The sequence below is a fragment of the Ictalurus furcatus genome, chromosome 18 (genome assembly GCF_023375685.1).
Source record: "Ictalurus furcatus strain D&B chromosome 18, Billie_1.0, whole genome shotgun sequence".
NCBI classification, from domain to species: Eukaryota; Metazoa; Chordata; class Actinopteri; order Siluriformes; family Ictaluridae; genus Ictalurus; species Ictalurus furcatus.
The window spans coordinates 23,444,614-23,465,454 of record NC_071272.1 but is presented as its reverse complement, the minus strand read 5'-3'; the positions used below and the strand labels follow the sequence as shown (position 1 = coordinate 23,465,454).

Genomic DNA, 20,841 nt, shown 5'->3' with positions numbered 1-20,841 from the left:
ATTGATCCCTTCGAAAGTCACCAGACTGTTTGTTTTGGGTGGTCTCCTGGAGTAATTATTAATTAACTACAGCGCCGTGCAAAGACATTCTATAAAACATGGTTTCGTAAAATACTGAAATGTAAATGTTCTAAGCAGAAAAATCACCCATGATTAACGTGAGCTTTTTCTTCTGACGTGAAATTACCGAGCAACACGAGAAACTGCATGAAAACGTTTATTTATTTATTTAATTTTTTCCAACTTTTGTGCAATACTTCAGCGAATGACTTTGAATTACGATAATGAGATAATTATTTTATCGGTAAGTAGTTCACCTAAAGTCAAATTAAAATCAAAACGGACAAATTGAAATAAAAACTCAGAGTGAGCTTTAGTTGAATCAGTATGACGGCATTGGCCTGAATAACTTGATCTCTGAGCGACGGTAAACAACTACAGGCCAGTCCGATTTTTTTAATACCTGTGTGTTGACTGTTTCCTCTTCGTTGCCCTTGTACCCACTGTTTAAAAAAAAAAAAACAGAGGTCTTTAACCTCTTAAAAACTTTTACAGATAAAATCCTTTAAAATCACCTGAGAAAAACACGGAGCGTAATGTTTTCTCAGAAAAGCTGCGACGTGCACTTTTAGACATTTAGAACATAACAGAGTATTTACATAAATTAAATATTTGCAGAATCTCTGTTTTTTTGTCTAGTTGTCCATTTTTTTTTATATTATTGTGAGACCTTGAACCATGAGTGATGACCAAACAACGCAGAACAGAAAAAAATCAATCTCTCTCTCTCTGTCTCTCTCTCTCTCTCGCTCTCTCAAACACACATATACACACGCAGTAATGCAATACATGAAGTCATTAAAGTCATACAGATTCACCTCAAACATCAGTATCAGGAGAAAATGTGTTCTCAGTGACCACGGCATGGTTGTTGTTGCCAGATGGGCTAAAATTAAGTATTTTAGAACCTACTGATTTTCTGGGATTTTCATACAATCCTGTCTCTAGAGTTTACACACAATGGAGCAAAAAAAAAAAAAACTCTCAAAAACACATCAAGTGAGTTCTGTGAGTGGAGACACCTTGTTGATGAGATGATGAGGTCAGAGACGAATGGCCAGACTGGTTCAAGCTGACGGAAAGGCTACAGTAACTGAAATAGCCACCCTTTACACCCATCTCAGAATGCACAGAGCTTGAGGCAAAGAGAGCAGAAGACCAAATCAGGTTCTACTCCTGTCAGCCAAGAACAGGAATCTGAGGCTACCGTGGACATCCAAACTGACTGTGGATTGAGGAAAAAAAAACCAGGAAATGTTTTTCCAATATTCAACTGTCTTGTTTTGGTGAACCTGGACTTCTGTGGGAAAAAAAGCATTGCTGCTGTTGTTGTTTTTTTGTTTTGTTTTTTTTATCAGAGAGCAGTGACCCTTGTAGTTTACTGGAACACTTCAGCAATCTCTACAGGTATCAGATATCAGATTCCTTATGATACACGTGAATAGGACAATAAAGTGGCGTTTACGTGTGGTAAGAGGAAATAGAATCAAAACAACGGCATTGTTTCTTGAATGGTTTGTTAGGCTGTTTCCATAACAGATGAATACCTCAACTCATGTAGAGCTGCAAAAAATATATTTCATTTACATACCCATTACATAAAGAAACGTCTGAGACCTTGACAGGCATTCATTGTGTGTTATGTTCTTGACTAAGGTTCAATCTTCGGAGATTCAAGTTGGATTACATATTACTCAAGGAACAAGAACACACTGTACTGAGATCTGAGACAGCGGCCTCCAAAGTGTCGAAACACGTGATGTCGCCGACCTTTAAACAGATCTATTATTACTGCATGACTATATGAGACACAAAAGAATGCCAAGCAAGAATGAGAGTTTGATGATATGGTTAGGAGTACCAGCTGATAATTAATACTGATCTATCAGTAGTCTAATTCATCTGTGTTTATCTGTTTACCCTGACTATTAACTGCCTTATCTATATATCCTGGATACTGACCAAGCATTAAACTCAGCTAATTAAAAATGACCTTCTACGTTCCAACATGTTAAGTTTAGAAAACAAGTGCATAAACTCTGCGTTTACAACAGAAATAGACACGTTTTTGAAAGGTTTGGGTCCCTATCCCCAGCACACAGCATCTGAGAATGAGAAGTCAAGGTCAATGGCGATTCAATGGCGATCTGAGAATGAGAAGTCAAGTTCAAATCATTAAGTTGCAGGCTCTTCCTTCTAATGAGCCCGTGCAATTGAGATGACTCTCACCAGAGGAGAAAGCTGAAGGCGTGTGTTAGAACTGCTGTCTCTGTTGTACTGTAGGGCAGAAGTCTACTTTGAAGGTAAGTACCCCTGTTGGAAGTTCAAAGACGAAACCTACTCACTGGGGGCCTCTAGTGTGTGGAATGGCTCTCCGTTAAAAGATTATATTTATGCTGGGGCCAAGAAAGTTGCACTTTTTAAGGAAAGTCCCGACCACTCTATTCAGGCTTGGAATTTGCAAAGTAGATTCTGCCTTCATACAACGTACTGGCACTGTGAAGATTTGGTAAGGTGTTATGCCATGTAGCTTGTAACCTGCTGTTCTTTCTGTATTTGCATAAACACACTAGCCAGTTGTGAATTTTCATTCATTTAAGTCAGCTACACTTCCTGGGACATAGACCGCTGACAAAGGTACTCCAGTCATCCCTGTCCTGGGCCTTTCTTTGCAACTGGCTCCAGACATAGCACAGTGTCTTGATATCCGCAACAGGTTTTGTGTGGTCATCTACTTTTCTGCTTGATTTGGGGATTCTTGCAGAGAGCATGACCCGTACATCTCTGTCTTACTCTGTCAGCTGCTGTTCTGTCCGCAACAACAGTTTTTCTACCCTGAAGGTGTTGGGCCATTGGATTGGTAGGATTCTCCTTAGACAAGGTGTTGATGAAGGTTTGGAGCTTTTTGGTAGTTGGTAAACTAGAGGACATTGGTGCAGAGAGTCAGTTCCTTGGAGGTAATAAAACACTCCCTCTTACCAGGATAAATTCTCCATGGCTAGTCAGGATACCTAAATACAGTATAATAGCTCCATTGTGTATCGTGAAACAGGTCTACCTGGATTTAGGTTACCTGGACATGAAATGCTGGCAGGTCAACCTGGAGTTAGGTTACCTGGACATTAAATGCTGGCAGGTCTACCGGGAGTTAGGTTACCTGGACATGAAATGCTGGCAGGTCTACCGGGAGTTAGGTTACCTGGACATGAAATGCTGGCAGGTCTACCGGGAGTTAGGTTACCTGGACATGAAATGCTGGCAGGTCTACCGGGAGTTAGGTTACCTGGACATGAAATGCTAGATGGTAAGTTTTAGCAAGCAAATTACCTCTGTGGTGAAAGCTGGTTTCTTCCATCTCAAATCCATTTCCAAATGTAAAACTCTTCTCGTTGCTAGAGACATGGGAACGATTATACACACTTTCATTACATCCTATTTGGAGAATTGTAACTCCCTCTAGCTGCAATCTGCTGTAGGCTCCTGACTGAAACCAGGACGAGAAATCGTATCTTTCCTATTCTGGCATCACTTCACTGGCTGCCTGGAATATAGAGGAATAAATTTAAAACACTGCTTTTCGTCTTTAAAGTCTCGCCTTGTTATATCTCTAACCTTCTCCATTGCCATTCTACTCCCAGGAAACTTAGGTCAGTTACCGAATCTCTTCTGTCACTCCTTCGCTCCTGGCTTAGGAAAAAGTGATCTGTCTGTGTATTTTTGTTGTTTCAAGTGACCCAATCTACATGGCTATCTGGTTGCAGGATGGTGGATTTCAGGATGTGTCTGGTGGATTGAGAGAGCTTTGGTCCAGAGAGACCAAAATCTGACGGACCAACCTGGATGGAACAAATCTGATGGACCATCGGTGGCATCAAGGTTACTCTCCCACTCCTTCGAAAGGCACAATCAGATATTAACATGTAGACACATAAAGACAGCCAATCAGCCAATTGCATCTATTTTGAACTGCTGCTCATGTTGTGTCGCGGGCTAGAAAGCGCTATCGACCATCTTACGCATACATGAACTCTCAAACACCTACGATTGGCTCGAGTCGCTGTGATTGACAGAGGAGACAGAATATGTCCACCCTGAAAGCCCGGGTACTTCTAAACATCCGAGACTGGGAGACACTACAGCAGTAGAACAGCACACTGCAAAGAAGACTTATCGTGATAAGCGATGCTGCAAAGAAGAGATAAGAAGAGATTACTAAGTCTGTGCAGTCTGCTAAAACCATTCCACTACATGAGCTGAGAACGGCATATTGTTAACTATCTGCAGTATTTTACTGCTTCTAACCCAGTTGAAGGAGTTGATAGATCACCTTTACACTCCAATCCAACATCCACAACGTCATCCATTTCTACATAATACATCACGTACAGTATTATCACATAAGCCTGCTAACCCAGTCTATACTGTTGGCCTGCAGATCCTGTTAAGGGATACATTAACACTGCTTATAGTCCCTAGGATTTGCCACAACAACATCTGGTCAAATTGATATCTGAATGAATCATTTAAAATATAAATCTCCAAAAAGCCTGCTGTGAATTGAAGTAGACATATCGTCCTACTGTATTTCTTCCCCCTTCACAGCACAGATAAACCTTTGAGCAACTGTTGACCTTTAAAGGATAATGAGCTAAAGTTTATAATCACGAGCATGCGCCATGACACAAGGACAGCGACCTTCACCTCCAAGTTCCCGGTTTGATCAAAGAACGCAGATTATTGTGATCGGATCCTGGCTGATATATAAAAATAGTGTGGGCAGAGTTATTTGTAGCACTGTATGTAGCAAAACAGGTTCAAGACGAGGTAGAAAGACGAGCATACAGTGCCCTGTTGAAGCAGACACGGAAATCTAGCGCGGTTTTAATTCAACAGAAACGCTTGTGAGAACTGGAACTCGTCCTGCCGAAAGATGTCCCGACCGAGTCCAGATCCCAGAAAGTGCGAGCTCGTACAATTCCTCACTGATTAATAATAATAATTATTTCGTGATGTCAAGATAGCTTATCTTTCAAGGCGAATATTTTAACCTCATGTGCAGTTCGTTTAGATCTTTTCTATGCAGTACTTTGCATAAGTATTCACGCCCCCCAACTCGATTTTATATTGTTAAATCCAGAAACTGAAATGGACTTAGTTTGGGTTATACTGTAAGTCATGAATTTACACAGAATAGGCTATAATAATGGAGTGTGGCGGGAAAACTTTAGAGAACAAGTCCGAGGCCATGCTCCCTTCAGCGGAGGTGAGAGTCCCTATCTCTGGTGGAGGAGTTTAGGTATTTTGGGATCTTATTCGTGAGTGATGAAAAAATAGAGTTAGATTGATAGATAGCTCGGTGTTGAAGCTGCTGTACTGGTCCGTGGTGGTGAAACAAGAGCTCAGTTTGTAAACAAAGCTCTCAGTTTATGCCCCTATCTACAACTATTGTTATGAGCTGTGGGTAATGATCACAGGGTTGCTGGGTTTACTCTGTCTGTGATACAGTAGGTTGAGTAGTTTGGTAATCTGGGAAAGAAATTGGACTATAGCCACTGCTATCTCTAAATAGAGAGGAGACAGTTGAGGTGGTTCGGGCATCTTGCAAGGATGCTCCCCGGTCAGCTCCTGCTAGTATCAGGCACTGGTAACAGGAGAGCCCGTTGGGAGGCCCTGGACCCCCTGGAGATAATTCATCTCACAGTTCACCTGGGAACATCTGGGGATCCATCAAGAGGAGCTGAAATCTGTGGCCAGGGATAGAGGGATAGTGACCAGCCTCTGTGACCACCACTGGGAAAAGCAGAAGGAAAAATGAATGAACAAATCATGATAAACCTGTGAATTAATTCTGGTTCAATCCACCAGTAAGTCGCATAATTAGTCTAATGGCGTCCACATGTTCGCATTGAAAGTGTCACAAGATCACAAAGTGAATGCACCTAAACAAACATCGTCATGAAGACAAAGGACCTATCAGAAGAAATCTGCGACAAAGTTCTGGGAAATCAGTTAGGCTGTGGTTATAAAAAAAAAAAAAAAGTAAAAGGAAATCATATCGCATATTGCTGTATAAAACTAGAAGAAATCGAAGATAACAAAAGGTTAAACTGGCAACGAAAACTTTTTTTTATTTCCTGTACGTCTTTCACTCCATCCTCTTATCCACCCATCTCTCAGAGTTCATACCAGCCCCTTTCTTTCTTTTTTTTTTTAAGTTAATGTTTAATTTTTTTTAAAACTGTCTGATAAGGTTTATATACGCTTAACTTGTCGAGTCTCTCATTCCTCTCTGATCACACACACGGTGTGTCTTCCATCTATAACTACAAAAATGGATTTTTTCAAGCTAAACTGCGCACCATTTAAGAGATGGCTGAAAGGAATCGGTTCATGGCTATGGAGATACCGTAACTACTTGATCATCTACATCACTCCTTTCCTGATCCTTCCACTGCCACTGATGTATCCTTCATCGGTAAGAAGATGCACGTGGAAAATCTCTGATACGTAGTTTGTAGTGTATGGAATTGTGATTTGGTGTAAACACGTGTTCACGTGCAGCGTATCATGTGTGTGTGTGTTTTAAGGACTTAAAATTGTAGGCTGAATAAGTTTTGGAAATTGATGGAAATGACTTCTTAATCTCACTCTTACTCTAAAAACCGAGCTGTACTTTTGCTGAGTTACTTTTTTTATGGCTGAATATCAAATGGTGTGCACCATATGTAATGCTCTACAGAGGGTTTACAAGGAGATTATGTCATATCCGAAGAAGACTAGGTATAAATAATGAATAATAATAAAATGAATTTACATAAGATTAGATATGCAAGATATAAGAATGTTGTGATATTATTTATGTCAGGTGTTTAGGTTTTTTAATTATTTTTTTTTTGGTTTGTGTAAGGGGGCATGTTTTTATAACTTGGTAAGGACACAAGGAATATCTGACATTTTTGACCTCGTGGGGTCAAACATTTCTTAAAACATAAAGCTCATTTATCCCAAGATAAATACCAAATGCATGATCAAAATGATTTACAGCTGTTTTAAGGGCTAGTCAGCATGTTAGCAAATCCCCCCCCCCCAGCTGTTTATATCTTTAAGCAGATGCAGAAACCAGAAACATGGCCTTTTGTGTGTTCCATTTATTTATTTATTTATTTATTTTAAAAACCTGTTTGTATTTTTAGCAGGATTTTAAAGATGACAATGTTGTTGTTTTTTTTTGTTTTTTTGTTTTTTTTGTCTTTTGCTGCAGGAAGCTAATTGTGGCTATGTTATCATCCTGATGGCACTGTACTGGTGTACAGAGTGTATACCGCTGGCAGTCACTGCATTGTTGCCAGTCATACTTTTCCCATTTCTGGGCATCATGAGATCCGAAAAGGTAACTAGTGATAACGTTTGATCTTATACTTCATAGCAGCAGACTCCTAGTGGCAGCAAAACAAAAATGGCTAATTACATAGATAACCATAAAGTCATTCAGAACGTTCCCATAATCCCATCCGATGTAATAAAAGATTATACTTTATAGCTCACAAACCGTTTATGTTTAGAATAATTAGTTAATAATTGTCCACACAGGCAATTGAAGCCTCAGACAGTGTTACTGTACTGTAAAGCTTTTATCAGGTTCAAAGGTTAAATAACCTAACGTTGATAGAATTAGTCGAGATGATTACATGGAGCTCAGACATAAAATTCAGTCCTGCTAGCTCAACACTTTTCATTCTGTGAGCCTCAAAAAGTCCATAAATCGTGTAATAAAACTTTAAAAGCAAAACGGAACAGGTCGAGTGTTTACCTCGCTCGTCATTTCTGATTTTTTGGCTTTTCCGGAACAGTTTTTTTTTTTTCTTAATTAAATGCGTCAAAGTGTGAGTGAACTAGAAAACACAATAAACTGAAAACACGCCTACCTTAAATAAATTCAAATAAGCAATAGAATATAGTTAAATAGCCAAGCTGAAGTGATTGAAGCCAACAAGATGTGAAATCAGTTTTACTATTTTTCTATTTAACCTCATTTTATTGCTCATTTAAACTGATTTACGCTAGGTGTGTTTTCAGTTTACTCCCGCTTACGCTAGTTCACTGTTAGCCTAATCCTAGCTAGCAAGCAAAGTGGGGGTTTACCTGGTTCTGCTTTGGTTCTGTTATGTTTTTAGAGAAAATAAACCTGCATATATTTTTTTTTATACATATATATATATTCACTGACTCACCAGATGCAAATGTATTGAAAATAATGTACAACCAATTATTATAGAATGATTTTCTATAGATTAGCATATACATATTACGGCTTTGACTATATTGACTAGCATGAGATCCAGGAATGCTAGCATATAAATCTAAGTTTACAGTTCCTGGGGCTCATACTCACTAGCTAGTCAAAGTAAAAATTACCACATGATACTCAGTGGCATTCAAAATGTATTTTCTAATGAAATTTTGAGTTGGACTTTTTAAAGTGAACTTCTTCCAGAACTTCTTCGACTTTGACACGTTGGTCTATTTTCACTTTGGTTAACAGTTTTGTACGTTACCCAGAATGCTGTTTGTCTACGTGCTGATAGTGGTTTAGTGGGATTTATCGCTTTATCCATCTCTACCTAAACTGAATGGTGCAGCAGCACTTTAATTCTTTAGTCTGTCCTGCTCTCTCACTTCCTTACCTTTACACTCTGGTCAAACAAATTAGCTTCTAAAGCGTCAAATTTTATGCTAATCCCACCGTCAACCCCGTGACACTCATCAACGCATAGCTGGCTACCTAGCTCTGCTGAATCTCTGTGTTATATAGCCTGCACTGCATTCTGGGACTTTGAATCCGATGTTTGCTCAGACGTCTCCACTACTTCTATGTTAGATTTCTCATGAATATGACAGTGACCGTCGCTTGAAAATAGTGCCTGAGAAAAGAAGCTCTTGCTCGGTCCTTTTTAGGACATCGTTGCCATTTCTTCTCCTATTAAAGGCCATTTTAACTGTGCTGGCAACGTCGACGTCCACCTGTAACTTCGGAGCAGCACATGACCGCTAATTTCTCACAGGATCAGCACAAGAAAATACAGCGACAACGAAGAAATTCGCACCACAAACAACGAGCCCATCTCAAATATTTCAATATAAACATGTTTAATGTGTTTCAGGGTGGTTTCGTTTAACACTTGCCAAATTAAAGAAAGCAGAAAAAAAAGAAGAAAACGTTGATGTAGAGATCAACATAAAATCTCTTTCATGTTCATGAAACCTATCTGAAAGTTTAGATGGAGGTTTAAGCTAGACATAACAAAAGGTGCCGTGACCCTCAGTTAATATTTGCTTCTTACAGGTGTGCGTGTTGTACCTGAAAGACTCAAACATGCTGTTCGTTGGTGGTTTGGTGGTGGCCATAGCGGTAGAACAATGGAACTTACACAAGCGTATCGCCCTGAGCGTCCTGCTGATAGTTGGTGTTCGACCTGCTCTGTAAGACTACATTAAGCATCCTATACAATACACACAGCAGAATTTCTGCGTTCATGGGGAAAGTACACCCTCCTGCAATTCTATGTTTTTAGTTATCACGGCCTGAGAAACAATCGTGTGGTCTTCAAGTTCTACAAGAAAACAAATAACAACAACAACAACAAAACCCACAATAGATTTCAATATGTAGTCATCCAAGAAGACAAAAAAAAAAAAGTAAACCAACTTTCAGAAACCAGATGTTTTCTGTAGGAGTTTATCATCCTTACAGATGAATTTTGGCCCGCTCTTCTTTACAACATTGCTTCCGTTCAGTGATGTTTGAGGGCATTCGTTTATGCACAGCTCTCTTAAGATCCTGCCACAGCATCTCAACGGTGATGAGGCCTGACTTTGACTTGGCCATTCCAACACCTTGATTTTTTTTTTTTTCCCCCTGATAAATAAAAACCTAGAATTTATGAAAGAGGGTGTACTTTCTTTTCCCCATGACTGTATTTCTGTGTATGTTCACGCATTTTCCTTTCCTTCCTTTTGTGTTCCTCTAGGTTGATGTTAGGATTCATGACTGTAACAGCTTTCCTCTCAATGTGGATCAGTAACACTGCTACTACCGCCATGATGCTGCCCATCGCCCAGGCCGTGCTGGAGCAGCTCAGTAAAACAGAGGCTGAGAGAGACGACAGAGAGCTGAAAGAAGGCAGAGACAACCAGGCTTTCGAGATGGCTGAAGTCACCACCTCCAAAATTCCCTATGAGACCGAAAACCAATGTAAATCAATCAGCATGATGTCTGTCCTCGATAAGACTTAGTGTTCAACTAGAGTTAGCATTAGCATTAGAGTTAGAGTTCAACTAGAGTTAGCATTAGCAAGGACTGTCAAGACATCACGTTCAAGCGCGCTCGGCCATTCGTCTGCACGAAAGCACTATATTTCAACGCTATAAACACGTGGAAATCTGGCTCATACTCGTGTATGAGGATGACCAAGAGTGTCTTCGCTGAGCTCTCGTGAGCTTTTAAGCACCGGTGCTTTTTGTTAGCATGATTAGCATTGTTAGCCTCATGGGAGTTAGCTAGCATTACATACATTTCTCTGAAGGTGGTTCCTCCAAAGCCTTGCCTCACCTGGCTCTAAGTTTAAAATAAACAAAAACAAAACCTATCTATAGGATTTATTATGTAAAGCTGACCATTCATGCAATTCAAAGCTGTATATAGATTGCGTTTACATACATGTCCAGGAGCAACATCGCTAATTCTATATCCAGGTTCATCCCATTCGGCCGTAATAAAATACTCCATCTTGCAAAATCACTGCCAGTGTTTATTCTAGTTTTATTGAGGGGTTTTTATTGAGAACTATCTGGCAGCACTGGGCAGTTACCAACTTCAGCCATGTTTTTCCCTTCTGAACACTGGGGGCAGAGTGAAGGGACGTTGAGGAGTGTCTATAAAAGGAGACCTATGTAAACACAAACAAACACTACCAGACACTTATTACACTTAGGTGATGGCTTAAACAATTCATGCTCTACATATTTTGTAGGTAGGTTATATGTACACTCAGCAAATAAAATACATTTAGTAAAATCCGAATAAGCGTTACAGATGTTTATTGGAAAGGGTTTAAATGATGTGTTTTCACGCTTGTTCGATAAACCATAAACGATTATTGCACATGCAGCTGTGGAACAGTCCTTAAGACACGAACAGTTTACAGGCGGAAGGTGATTACGGTCACAGTTACAATAAGTTAGGACACTAAAGAGACCTTTCTACTGACTCTGAAAAACACCAGAAGAGAGATGTCTAGGGTTCCTGCTCTCCTGCGTGAACATGCCGTAGACCTGCTGTAGGGAGGCATGAGGACTGCAGATGTGTTCAGAGCAATAAACTGCAATGTCTGTAATGTAAGACGTCTAAGACGGTGCTACAGGGAGACAGGAAGGACAGCCGATCGTCCTCGCAGTGGAAAATTTACATGTAACCGTGAGTCCTCCAGACGTGATGGAGAACTTTCAAATGCCCTGGTGGAAGAGTGGAGGAACATCTCACAGCAAGAACTGGCCAATCTGCTGCAGTCCATGAGGATGAGATGCACTGTAGTATTAAACCAGCTGGAGGCCACCACATACTGACTTCTACTTCTGACATCGACCTCCACTTTGTTCAGGGACTCATGATTCCATTTCTGTTCCTCAAACGTCTGTGAAACTTCAGTTAATGTCTCAGTTGTGGAATCTTTTTATAATAAGAAGAATATTTACACAGGTTAAGACATTTACTGCAAATAAAAGCAGTTGAATGTGAGAGGACGCTGAGTATATTTGTGAGAATTTAACTAATTATTTTATCTTCTCTATAATATTAGCTTTTATATTAGCTGCATGACCAGTGAAAGAGCCCTTCATTTCACAAGGCCATAGGACCAGAATATGCCAATACTAAATAAGAGAAATGCAAACGATGTTATCATTTACACGGTTACTGTCTTGTATCCTACTAGACGAGATCTCAGTTCCAGAGCACACCATGGACCCGGTAGCAGAGCAGAAAAGGAAGGCTCGGGAACAGAAGTATCTCTGGCTGAATAAAGGGATGAGCTTGAGCGTGTGCTACTCCGCCAGCATCGGGGGAACAGCCACCCTTACAGGCACCACGCCAAACCTTATCCTCAAAGGCCAGATGGATGGGTAAGGCTCTTTATCTAATTATGTCTCAGTGCACTTCACTCACTCGTACGGTTTTGATCATCTCAGCGTCAGACAGGCAGCTAACGTACGGTATATTTGGAGAATTTCTATAAGGATATGTATCACTGAGGTTCAACCCTTTGCCTGCACTTATGGAGACTTCATTTTGAGGCTGTTTTTAGGGAATTAACATGTAAATAGATTCCAATTCACTTGAGACTGTTACTGTAATTGAACATACAAGTACATCAGTATAAAAAATCGCTTATCATGCCTCATGGAATTATGTACATTTTGTCAAGAATATTGTTAAATGATGTTATTTCTATAAACACACTGAAAGTCTTTTATTATTATTATTATTATTATTATTAAAATTTCAGCCATGATGTTTAATCCTTTTTCACTCATTGAAATTACAATCAATTTTCCTCTTAATATGTTATATATAAGCAATAAAAAAAATCTGAAGAATCTCAACTTTTTAAAAATAATAAGAAGAAGAATTTATGCATAAAAGGGTAAGAGAAAAAAAAATTCCCCAAATCTTAAAATCTAAACTGAAAGATTACGCGTTGTCACCGGTCACATGTCTTACTGAGGGTTTCCTGTTAAAAACCAGGACACAGAATTTGCTAAATAGGTCAGAAATGATAACAATACATTCCTCATTGTTTTTGGATATAGCCATATAGTCATGTCAGCATAATGTTGGTTTCCTTCTAACCCTGTTTGCATTTTCTTAGCCTCTACCCAGATAACCCAAATGTGATCAACTTCGCCAGTTGGTTTGGCTTTGCGTTTCCCAACATGGTGTTGATGTTGCTTTTGGCCTGGCTGTGGCTGCAGTGTATGTATTTGGGTCTGAAGTAAGTCATAAATTGTCTAAATAAATAAATAAATAAATAAATAAATAAAACCTGCAATGTGGTAGGTATGCCTTAGAGATCATCTGAGAATCCCAAGTACTGAACTTTTCTTTTCTTTTCAGTTTTAAGAGGACATTTGGCTGTGGGTTGAACAACGCTGATGACAAGGAGGCCAACAATGTGATGAAGCAGGAATATAAGAAACTGGGCAGAATGAAATTCGGTGAAGGTGCTGTGCTTGCAATTTTTGTGGTGTTGGTGGTGATGTGGTTCAGCAGAGAACCAGGATTCATGCCAGGCTGGGCTTCTTCCTTTAACCAAAGTGAAGAGTAAGTGCAAAATGGTCTCATTTAATGATTCATTATTTTTTTTTAAAGAAATATAGTGAAGACGTTCCTTCAGCTAATCATTCTTTGTCATTAAAAGCACTGGATCTCATCCATAAACATCCCAAACATCAAAATACTCCTCTTGTCTGTGGTTTAAAATAAAACCTACACCAAATGATAGAGCACTCTTCCAAGTGGTAAAGATGTGTCATTACACACTCTAAAATCAAGGTCGGTGTTTTTAAAGGGGCATAAGTCACGATTAGGCAAGATTTGAGCTCTAGTGATTAAAGGTGCATTAGGTAAGAATATTCCTGTTCAGGACTCTAATGGTTAAGTAGGTGGGTTTGATATATAAAATGTTGTTTTTTTCTCCCTTGAATCCGCCCCGGATTCCTGACACTGTTCACGAAGCTCCGCTCCCAGGATGTACAGTGGCCCGTCATGTTGACTGTCTATAAAATGACTGAAATGATTCCCATCCCAACACAAACAAGTTTTTTTCAGCCACAAAATGATGCCATGGCTTAAAGAATTTTTTTTTTATTTATCACGTTCTACATACAGCATTTTCCAGGTTATTTGTACTACTAAGAAATAAAAAAATAATTTAATACTTGAATCGCCTATTGCACCTTTAAATATTTTAAGTACTATAGGGAACGAAAATCGAATCTAAAGTCCATCGTCCTTAAAATGCTTTTACATACATCTCTTTCTCACAGGTATGTTACTGACGGCACGGTAGCCATTCTTATATCCACTCTGTTTTTCCTCATCCCATCTCAAATACCACTGAGATTCTGTGGGAGTAAGCAAGATGAGCATGTAGGAACAGGAGAAGGTAGGAAGATCCTTTTGCAGGTTTTTTGTTTGTTTGTAGTTTCATCATCGATCATATTTAAAGGTGTGCTCAGGTCAACTCCTGAAAGAAGTGATTTGAAGCTGAGGGTGTTTCATTTTTGTTTGTATTTTTTTTTTTTTTTGTCAGGAGATAACACAGCGCAGCTGAGACAGAAGAAGTCCAAGGCTCCCTCGACTCTGCTCAACTGGGCGGCGGTGCACGAGCGGATGCCCTGGAACATTGTCCTGCTCCTGGGAGGTGGATATGCCTTGGCTAGTGGCAGTGAGGTAAAAAAGAAAAAAAATGGAAACGTGAAAACTACAGAAATCGGGGGGGACCATTATTCATTTTGATGATATACTGAAGGCTGAAATGATCATGCAACAAATATTCCCTCCCTAAACAAGTATTCCCTTTAATGTTCACATTACAACAGTGGATATATGAAACTTATCAGTATGTAAGTTGTGATATATTGATTAAATGATGATATTGGGCTGGGTTGCCATAACCATGCATTTTACATACTGTTCATGTACGCCTTTTACCATACTATTTTATTTATTTTTGCCTACAAACCATTATCCAACTTCAGATTCATGTTTTCCTTCAATTTCTCCCCAATCTGTTCACCTATCAATTCCCACCCACCATCCAGCTCTCCCCTTAGCGTTACGACAGCTACCAACCGGGGAGGATGAAGGCTGACATGGGTTTTCTTTGCATCACGTGAAGCCAGCCAATCACATCTTGCTGCTCTCGTGATTGGCTAGTGTACTGTAGCTGTGATTGTCAGAGGAGAGAGAATATGCTCTTCCCTCCCGTGGCCCGTTTTGCTCCCTTGGCTCCAAGCCATGAATGGATGTAGCATCGTTAGCATACAAACTTGTGAACGTTTTTTTTTTATTTATTTACATTATTAACCTTAACATTTGCAAAAGGTTGTCCTGCATGATCTAGTACTGCTAAGTCAAGGTGACTATAGACATCGGATGACATTTCACCTCTTCTCTGAAGTTCTTCATCAGTTGTTGTTACTTCCAATTACTCGACATTGGCAGATGGTGCAAAAATAGTTTTGCTGTACTTGTTGTTCTAAAGGTGTCTGGGCTGTCAGATTGGCTGGGAAAAAATCTTGCCCCGCTTCAGAGCATCCCGCCATTTGCCATCTCAATATTGCTGTGTCTGCTGGTGGGAACGTTCACAGAGTGCTCCAGCAACACGGCCACAACAACACTCTTCCTCCCCATTCTTGCTTCTATGGTAAGACCGTAATCCAGTGGCACTACAGTACGAAACATTCAATCCGATGTACAAACAAGATATGAAAAAGAGAAAGCTCTAAAGTAGTGGTTCTAAAGTGGTTCACCTGCTTCCAGGTGGTGAAAATCACAACCCATTATTATCAAAGTGATTATATTTGTTTTGGGGTTCTTCTAGTTATTAGCCTGTTTGACTGGAATTGACTGGGTTTAATCCAAAAGAAAAAAAAGAACAACCCAATTGAGAACCCCTGCTATACATCATCAAAGATATATTCCAGATCTCCAAATGTACAAAACTGACAATGTTTGTGTTCCCCAGGCCTCAACTATAAAGCTCCATCCCCTGTATGTCATGCTGCCCTGCACCATCAGTGCCTCCATGGCCTTCATGCTCCCAGTGGCCACTCCACCCAACGCCATTGCGTTCTCATATGGCACCCTCAAAGTCCTCGACATGGTAAAGGCACATTTACATCACTCCTCTATTCCTTTAGACTGATGGTTTTTCAACCATATTATTACCAATTACCCATAATATTATATATATATATATATATATATATATATATATATATATATATATATATATATATATATAAAACGTTTTTAAAAAGATATAAGTGAGGTAGAATACAATCTAAGCATAGAGCTGTATAGTTAAAAGGTGAGCGGTTTTTCTTAATCATACAGCACTGTCTTTATGGCAGTCCTGGGTTTCAAACTCTAGCGCTGTAAGACTTGAGTCCAGTCTCAAGACATTTTCTTTATTGACTTGGACTTGTCCTGGATTACTGACATTCATTTTGTAATTGGACTGGTTTCAATCTTGGGAATTGGGCTCGCTAAATACGGTCGTGATTTTGACCAAGAGTTTAGATAATGATAATGTTTTCGCACGGATAAAGTTTGACGAGAAGTAATTCCGTCCTCTAGGTGCAATGCATGAATGAGGCCAACAAGTTGAAATAAAGTCTTGGCTTCAAAAAGGATTCAGTGTTATTCAGAGCCTCGGTCTTGACTTGACCTTGGCTAGTCCTGGTTTTGGACTTAACAGTGCCACTATTGACTACAGCCTTATTAAACTCAATACCAGAATACTGGCCTATACTGGAAGTTTTATTATTATTATTATTATTATTATTATTATTATTATTATTAATTATGCACCCTGCCACTCTGCCCCTAGAAATACTTGAAAATACTTGTTAAAAAACAAACAAACAAAGGTATAAATGTCAGCATGGTGTGAATTCTACCTCTAATTGTGTTTTTGCTCTTTCCAAAGGCAAAGGCTGGCTTCGTGCTAAATTTAATTGGCATCCTGTGCATCAACTTGGCAATTAACACATGGGGAACACTCATGTTCAAGCTCGACACCTTCCCCCTATGGGCCAACACGACAAATGGAGCACCATAAAAGAACTTTGCAGAAGAGCAAAAGAATGATGAGAAGGCAGTTGGAGGAGAGCAAAAAGGGAGGAAAATGCATGCCCCCCCCCCCCACCCCCAAAAAAGAGGGTAAATGCATTATGTAGCAGAACTCTCAGCAGCTGTTCAACTGGCCTGAGCAATACTGAACAAATATTCACAAGCATAACCTTCTATCTATATTTGTATTTATTCATTCTTTTTTTTTTTACACACCATAGATGAATTGACTCTATGAAGTGATGAGAAAGAAGTTTGCGTTCAGTATTTCAGTATAACGTGCTGTATTTAAGGCTTTTATTTAGGGCCATTTTCCACAGTGAATATGACATCTGCTACTGTATACAGGCGCATCTCAAAAAATTAGAATATCGTGGAAAAGTTCATTTGTTTCCGTAACCCGATTCAAAAAGTGGAACTTTCATATATTCTAGATTCATTACACATAAAGTGAAATATTTCAAGACTTTTTTTTGTTTGTTTGTCTTAATCGCGATGATGACGGCTTACGGCTCATGGAAATAAAAAATCCAGCATCTCAAAATATTCGAATAAAGAATTTATAATGCAGAAATGTCGACCTTGTGAACAGGATGTTAATTTATGCACTCGATACTCGTCGGGGATTTAATCCTTTTGTATGAATTACTGCATCAGTGCGGCGAGGCATGGAGGCGATCAGCCTGTGGCACTGCTGAGGAGTTCTGGAAGTCCAGGTTGCTTTGATAGCGCCCTTCAGCTCGTCTGTGTTGTCGGATCTGGTGTCTCTCGTAGATTCTCTATGGGGTTCGGGTCAGGCGAGTCGGCTGGACGATCGAGCACAGTAATACCACGATCACAAACCAGTTACTAGTAGTTTTGGCACTGTGGGCAGGTGCCGAGTCCTGCTGGAAAAGTGATCTAAAATCTCCTGGTAGACGCTGCATCGACTCTCGACTTGAGAAAACACACTGGACCAACACCAGCAGATGACATGAAACCCCAGATCATCACTGACTGTGGAAACTTCACACTGGACGTCAAGCAGCTTGGATTCTGTTCCTGTCCACTCTTCCTCCAGACTCTGGAACCTTGATTTCCAAATGAAACGCAACATTTTACTTTCATCTTCCACGTGATTGTGCTTGTGTACTGAACGAGACAGAGATTAGAGCCTCAGGAAACCTTTGCAGGTGTTTTGAGTTAATTATCTGATTAGAGTCTTCTCAGGTCGACATTTCTGCATTATAAATTCTTTATTCGAATATGTTGAGATACCGGATTTTTAATCTCCATGAGCCGTAATCATCGAGATTAAAACAAAAAAAAGGCTCGAAATATTTCTCTTTATGTGTAACGATTCTAGAATATATGAACGTTCCACTTTTTGAATTTAATTACGGAAAAAAAGAACTTTTAAACGATATTACATTTTTTTTTTTTTGAGATGCACCTGTGTGTACAATTGAATTTTTGTATGTGTTTTTTTTTTTTTTTTTTTTTTTTTTAAACTTTTGGAAATTTTTCATGGATGGTTCAGCACCTGTAAATTCATGTCTAACCAAGAAATGTGTGAACAAAACTGCGTGTCTATGTCTATGTGGATCAAACTGGAGAGAAGGGTATTAGCTGTGATACTTCACAGTGCTGTAAGGCAGAAAGCTCCTAGCTCAAAGGGTGCAATGGAAAGCTTCGCAACTATCAAGGGAGGCATGGGATGTCTTTCGCCAAATTAATAATACTGCAGTGTGAGACAGAGGGGAAATGTAGTGGGAAGTAGCACAAAAAAAAATGTGAAACAATAAAAAACTGTAAAATAAAGTTCTACTCTTATTTACATTAAAACGATGTAGATTTTTTTGGTGGACAAGCAGCAAAAATACAGCAAATATTGTCCAATCATCACCAAATTTGGCACACACCATCTTCAGAGTAAGCCTCACAAAAGTTATCAAAATAATTTTGAATACTCCAAACGGATGGTCCGTAATGGGCCAACGAATTTGACAGCAAAGTTGCCAAACAGGAAGTGAAGCTGTACTGTATCTTAGCCATGACTTTGCAGTACTGACACAAAATTTGGTAGGCATTCAAGACCATGACCTCTGGCTATGCAACAAATTTCTTGTCAGCACCACCTACTGGTCAAAAGACACAATAACATTCCTAAAATGCTTCCATATATATAACTGCCATTTTTGCTTCTCCACCTCCAAATTTTGTCTAATCTTCTGCAAATACAGCTCACATCATCTTGAGACCTGTCTGAACAAAAAGATATCAAAGGAATTTTGATATTCAAAGCCGTTCTCCTGTAACGTGCTGGCAAATGCATCTGAAAACTTGACGAGTATCTTCATGACCACATCCTAATTGTACCCAAGAAATTTCGTGACTGTGCCACCTTGTGGTGAAGAACTGTAACAACGTTCATTTTTTTCCTTATATAATTTGAATCCTTTGCGCTCAACTCCCATGTGAAATTCATGTGCACTTCCTGTCGACCATCTTGGATTTGGTCCAAAAATGTTTTTTCGCTACTCCTCCTCCAAATAATTTCCAATCAACACCAAATTTGGCATACATCATCTTCTGATCACAGGTTTCGAAAGAGTGTCGATATTCCAAACGGTCCGCCCGTAACGTGCCAACGACGCATCTGTGAATGTGCGGCAGAATCGAAAGATCTTTGCTTCTTTCTAGAAATAAACACTTGAAATAAGACCATTTTAAGACCATTTAAAACTTGAAATGAGTAAAAGATATCTAGAAATGAGCTTAATAATCGTATATTTGGTTTAAACAATCTAACAAAGAGAAATATTTGTTGAATTTGCCCGTATTCAAGATATTTTGACAATTTGGACAATTGCAACGTGTAAATGAAACAAAATGGGGAAAAAAACACCTACAAACATGTCAAAAAATCAAACATACATTTATTTCTTTTATTCCAGACTTGCATCTGAGCTGTCCAAAACTTTACACTTTTTTGTTTTGTTTTTGTTTGTTTTTTTCTCTCAAAATGTACAGTAATTCACAATCATAAATAAAACTGTTACAAGTTTGAACTAGAAACATTATTGAAGAACTCGTTTTGTGCCCTTGAGGACATCAAATAAAAACCAGACACAATTCCTTAAATAATCCTAAATTCACTTTTCTTTTATTTTCTGCTTCTTTTTTTTTTTTTACACTTGAAATAAATGAATCATAGAAGAGATACAACACGTCCTCGGATAAAACGCTAATTCTACTTTCTCCTCTCTACGTGAATATCCAAAAGGAACAGAACTCACTGGAATGTGTGACCGAAGGAATGCTTGATGGAGAAAGAGATTTGAAGTAAGTAACTCTCTCTCTCTCTCTCTCTCTCTCTCTCGCTCTCTCTCTCTCTCTCTCATATCTATGACAGTAGACCTAGTAGAGAGAAAGTTTTCAAGAATACAAAAAAAGATCACACAAACCAGACCAGAAATGACGTCGGTGCCTGTAACACACATCATGCCTCCTGTTCTGTCCTGTGAGATTTTTTTTTAAATATATATAATATATATATATATATACACGACTATTTTATCTTTATGAACTATTTCCTTGTTGAAAAATCTTGATACAAAGCAGACATGAGCAAGAACATTGCACAAACATTTTATGAGATCAAATGATAAGAGGTTTCCATTGTGCTGATGAAGTTGGTTGACTGCAATAACGCAATAATGTATCGTTGTCTCGGGGGAACATGTGCGTTCATAAAATGTGATCATACTGTATAGGAAAAGATGTGCAGTGACAATATTATCTCGCCATATAAATGACAACATGTGAAGAAGAAGGAGAAGAAGGAGAAGAAGAAGAAGAAAAGGGAGAAGGAGAAGATGGAGAAGGAG

General features: G+C 39.1%; 1 protein-coding gene across 1 annotated transcript; it reads left to right on the top strand.

Annotated features, from left to right (window-relative positions):
- Positions 1 to 3,823: 3,823 nt before the first annotated feature.
- Positions 3,824 to 20,352, top strand: slc13a2 (solute carrier family 13 member 2). Its single transcript, XM_053648861.1, has 12 exons — positions 3,824 to 6,535; positions 7,322 to 7,450; positions 9,404 to 9,540; positions 10,089 to 10,312; positions 12,051 to 12,237; positions 12,984 to 13,106; positions 13,229 to 13,435; positions 14,161 to 14,279; positions 14,427 to 14,566; positions 15,381 to 15,542; positions 15,864 to 16,001; positions 16,830 to 20,352. Exons 1-12 carry the CDS (start codon positions 6,392 to 6,394, stop codon positions 16,959 to 16,961), a joined length of 1,842 nt encoding a protein of 613 aa, XP_053504836.1. The 5' UTR covers positions 3,824 to 6,391; the 3' UTR covers positions 16,962 to 20,352.
- The last annotated feature ends 489 nt before the right edge of the window (positions 20,353 to 20,841 follow it).

Coding starts and splice junctions, on each gene's coding strand:
- slc13a2 (XM_053648861.1), top strand. CDS start 6,392: ATGGATTTTTTCAAGCTAAACTGCGCACCATTTAAGAGATGGCTGAAA. Junction 10,313..12,050: donor CTATGAGACCGAAAACCAAT/GTAAATCAATCA, acceptor GTATCCTACTAG/ACGAGATCTCAGTTCCAGAG. Junction 16,002..16,829: donor CCCTCAAAGTCCTCGACATG/GTAAAGGCACAT, acceptor CTCTTTCCAAAG/GCAAAGGCTGGCTTCGTGCT.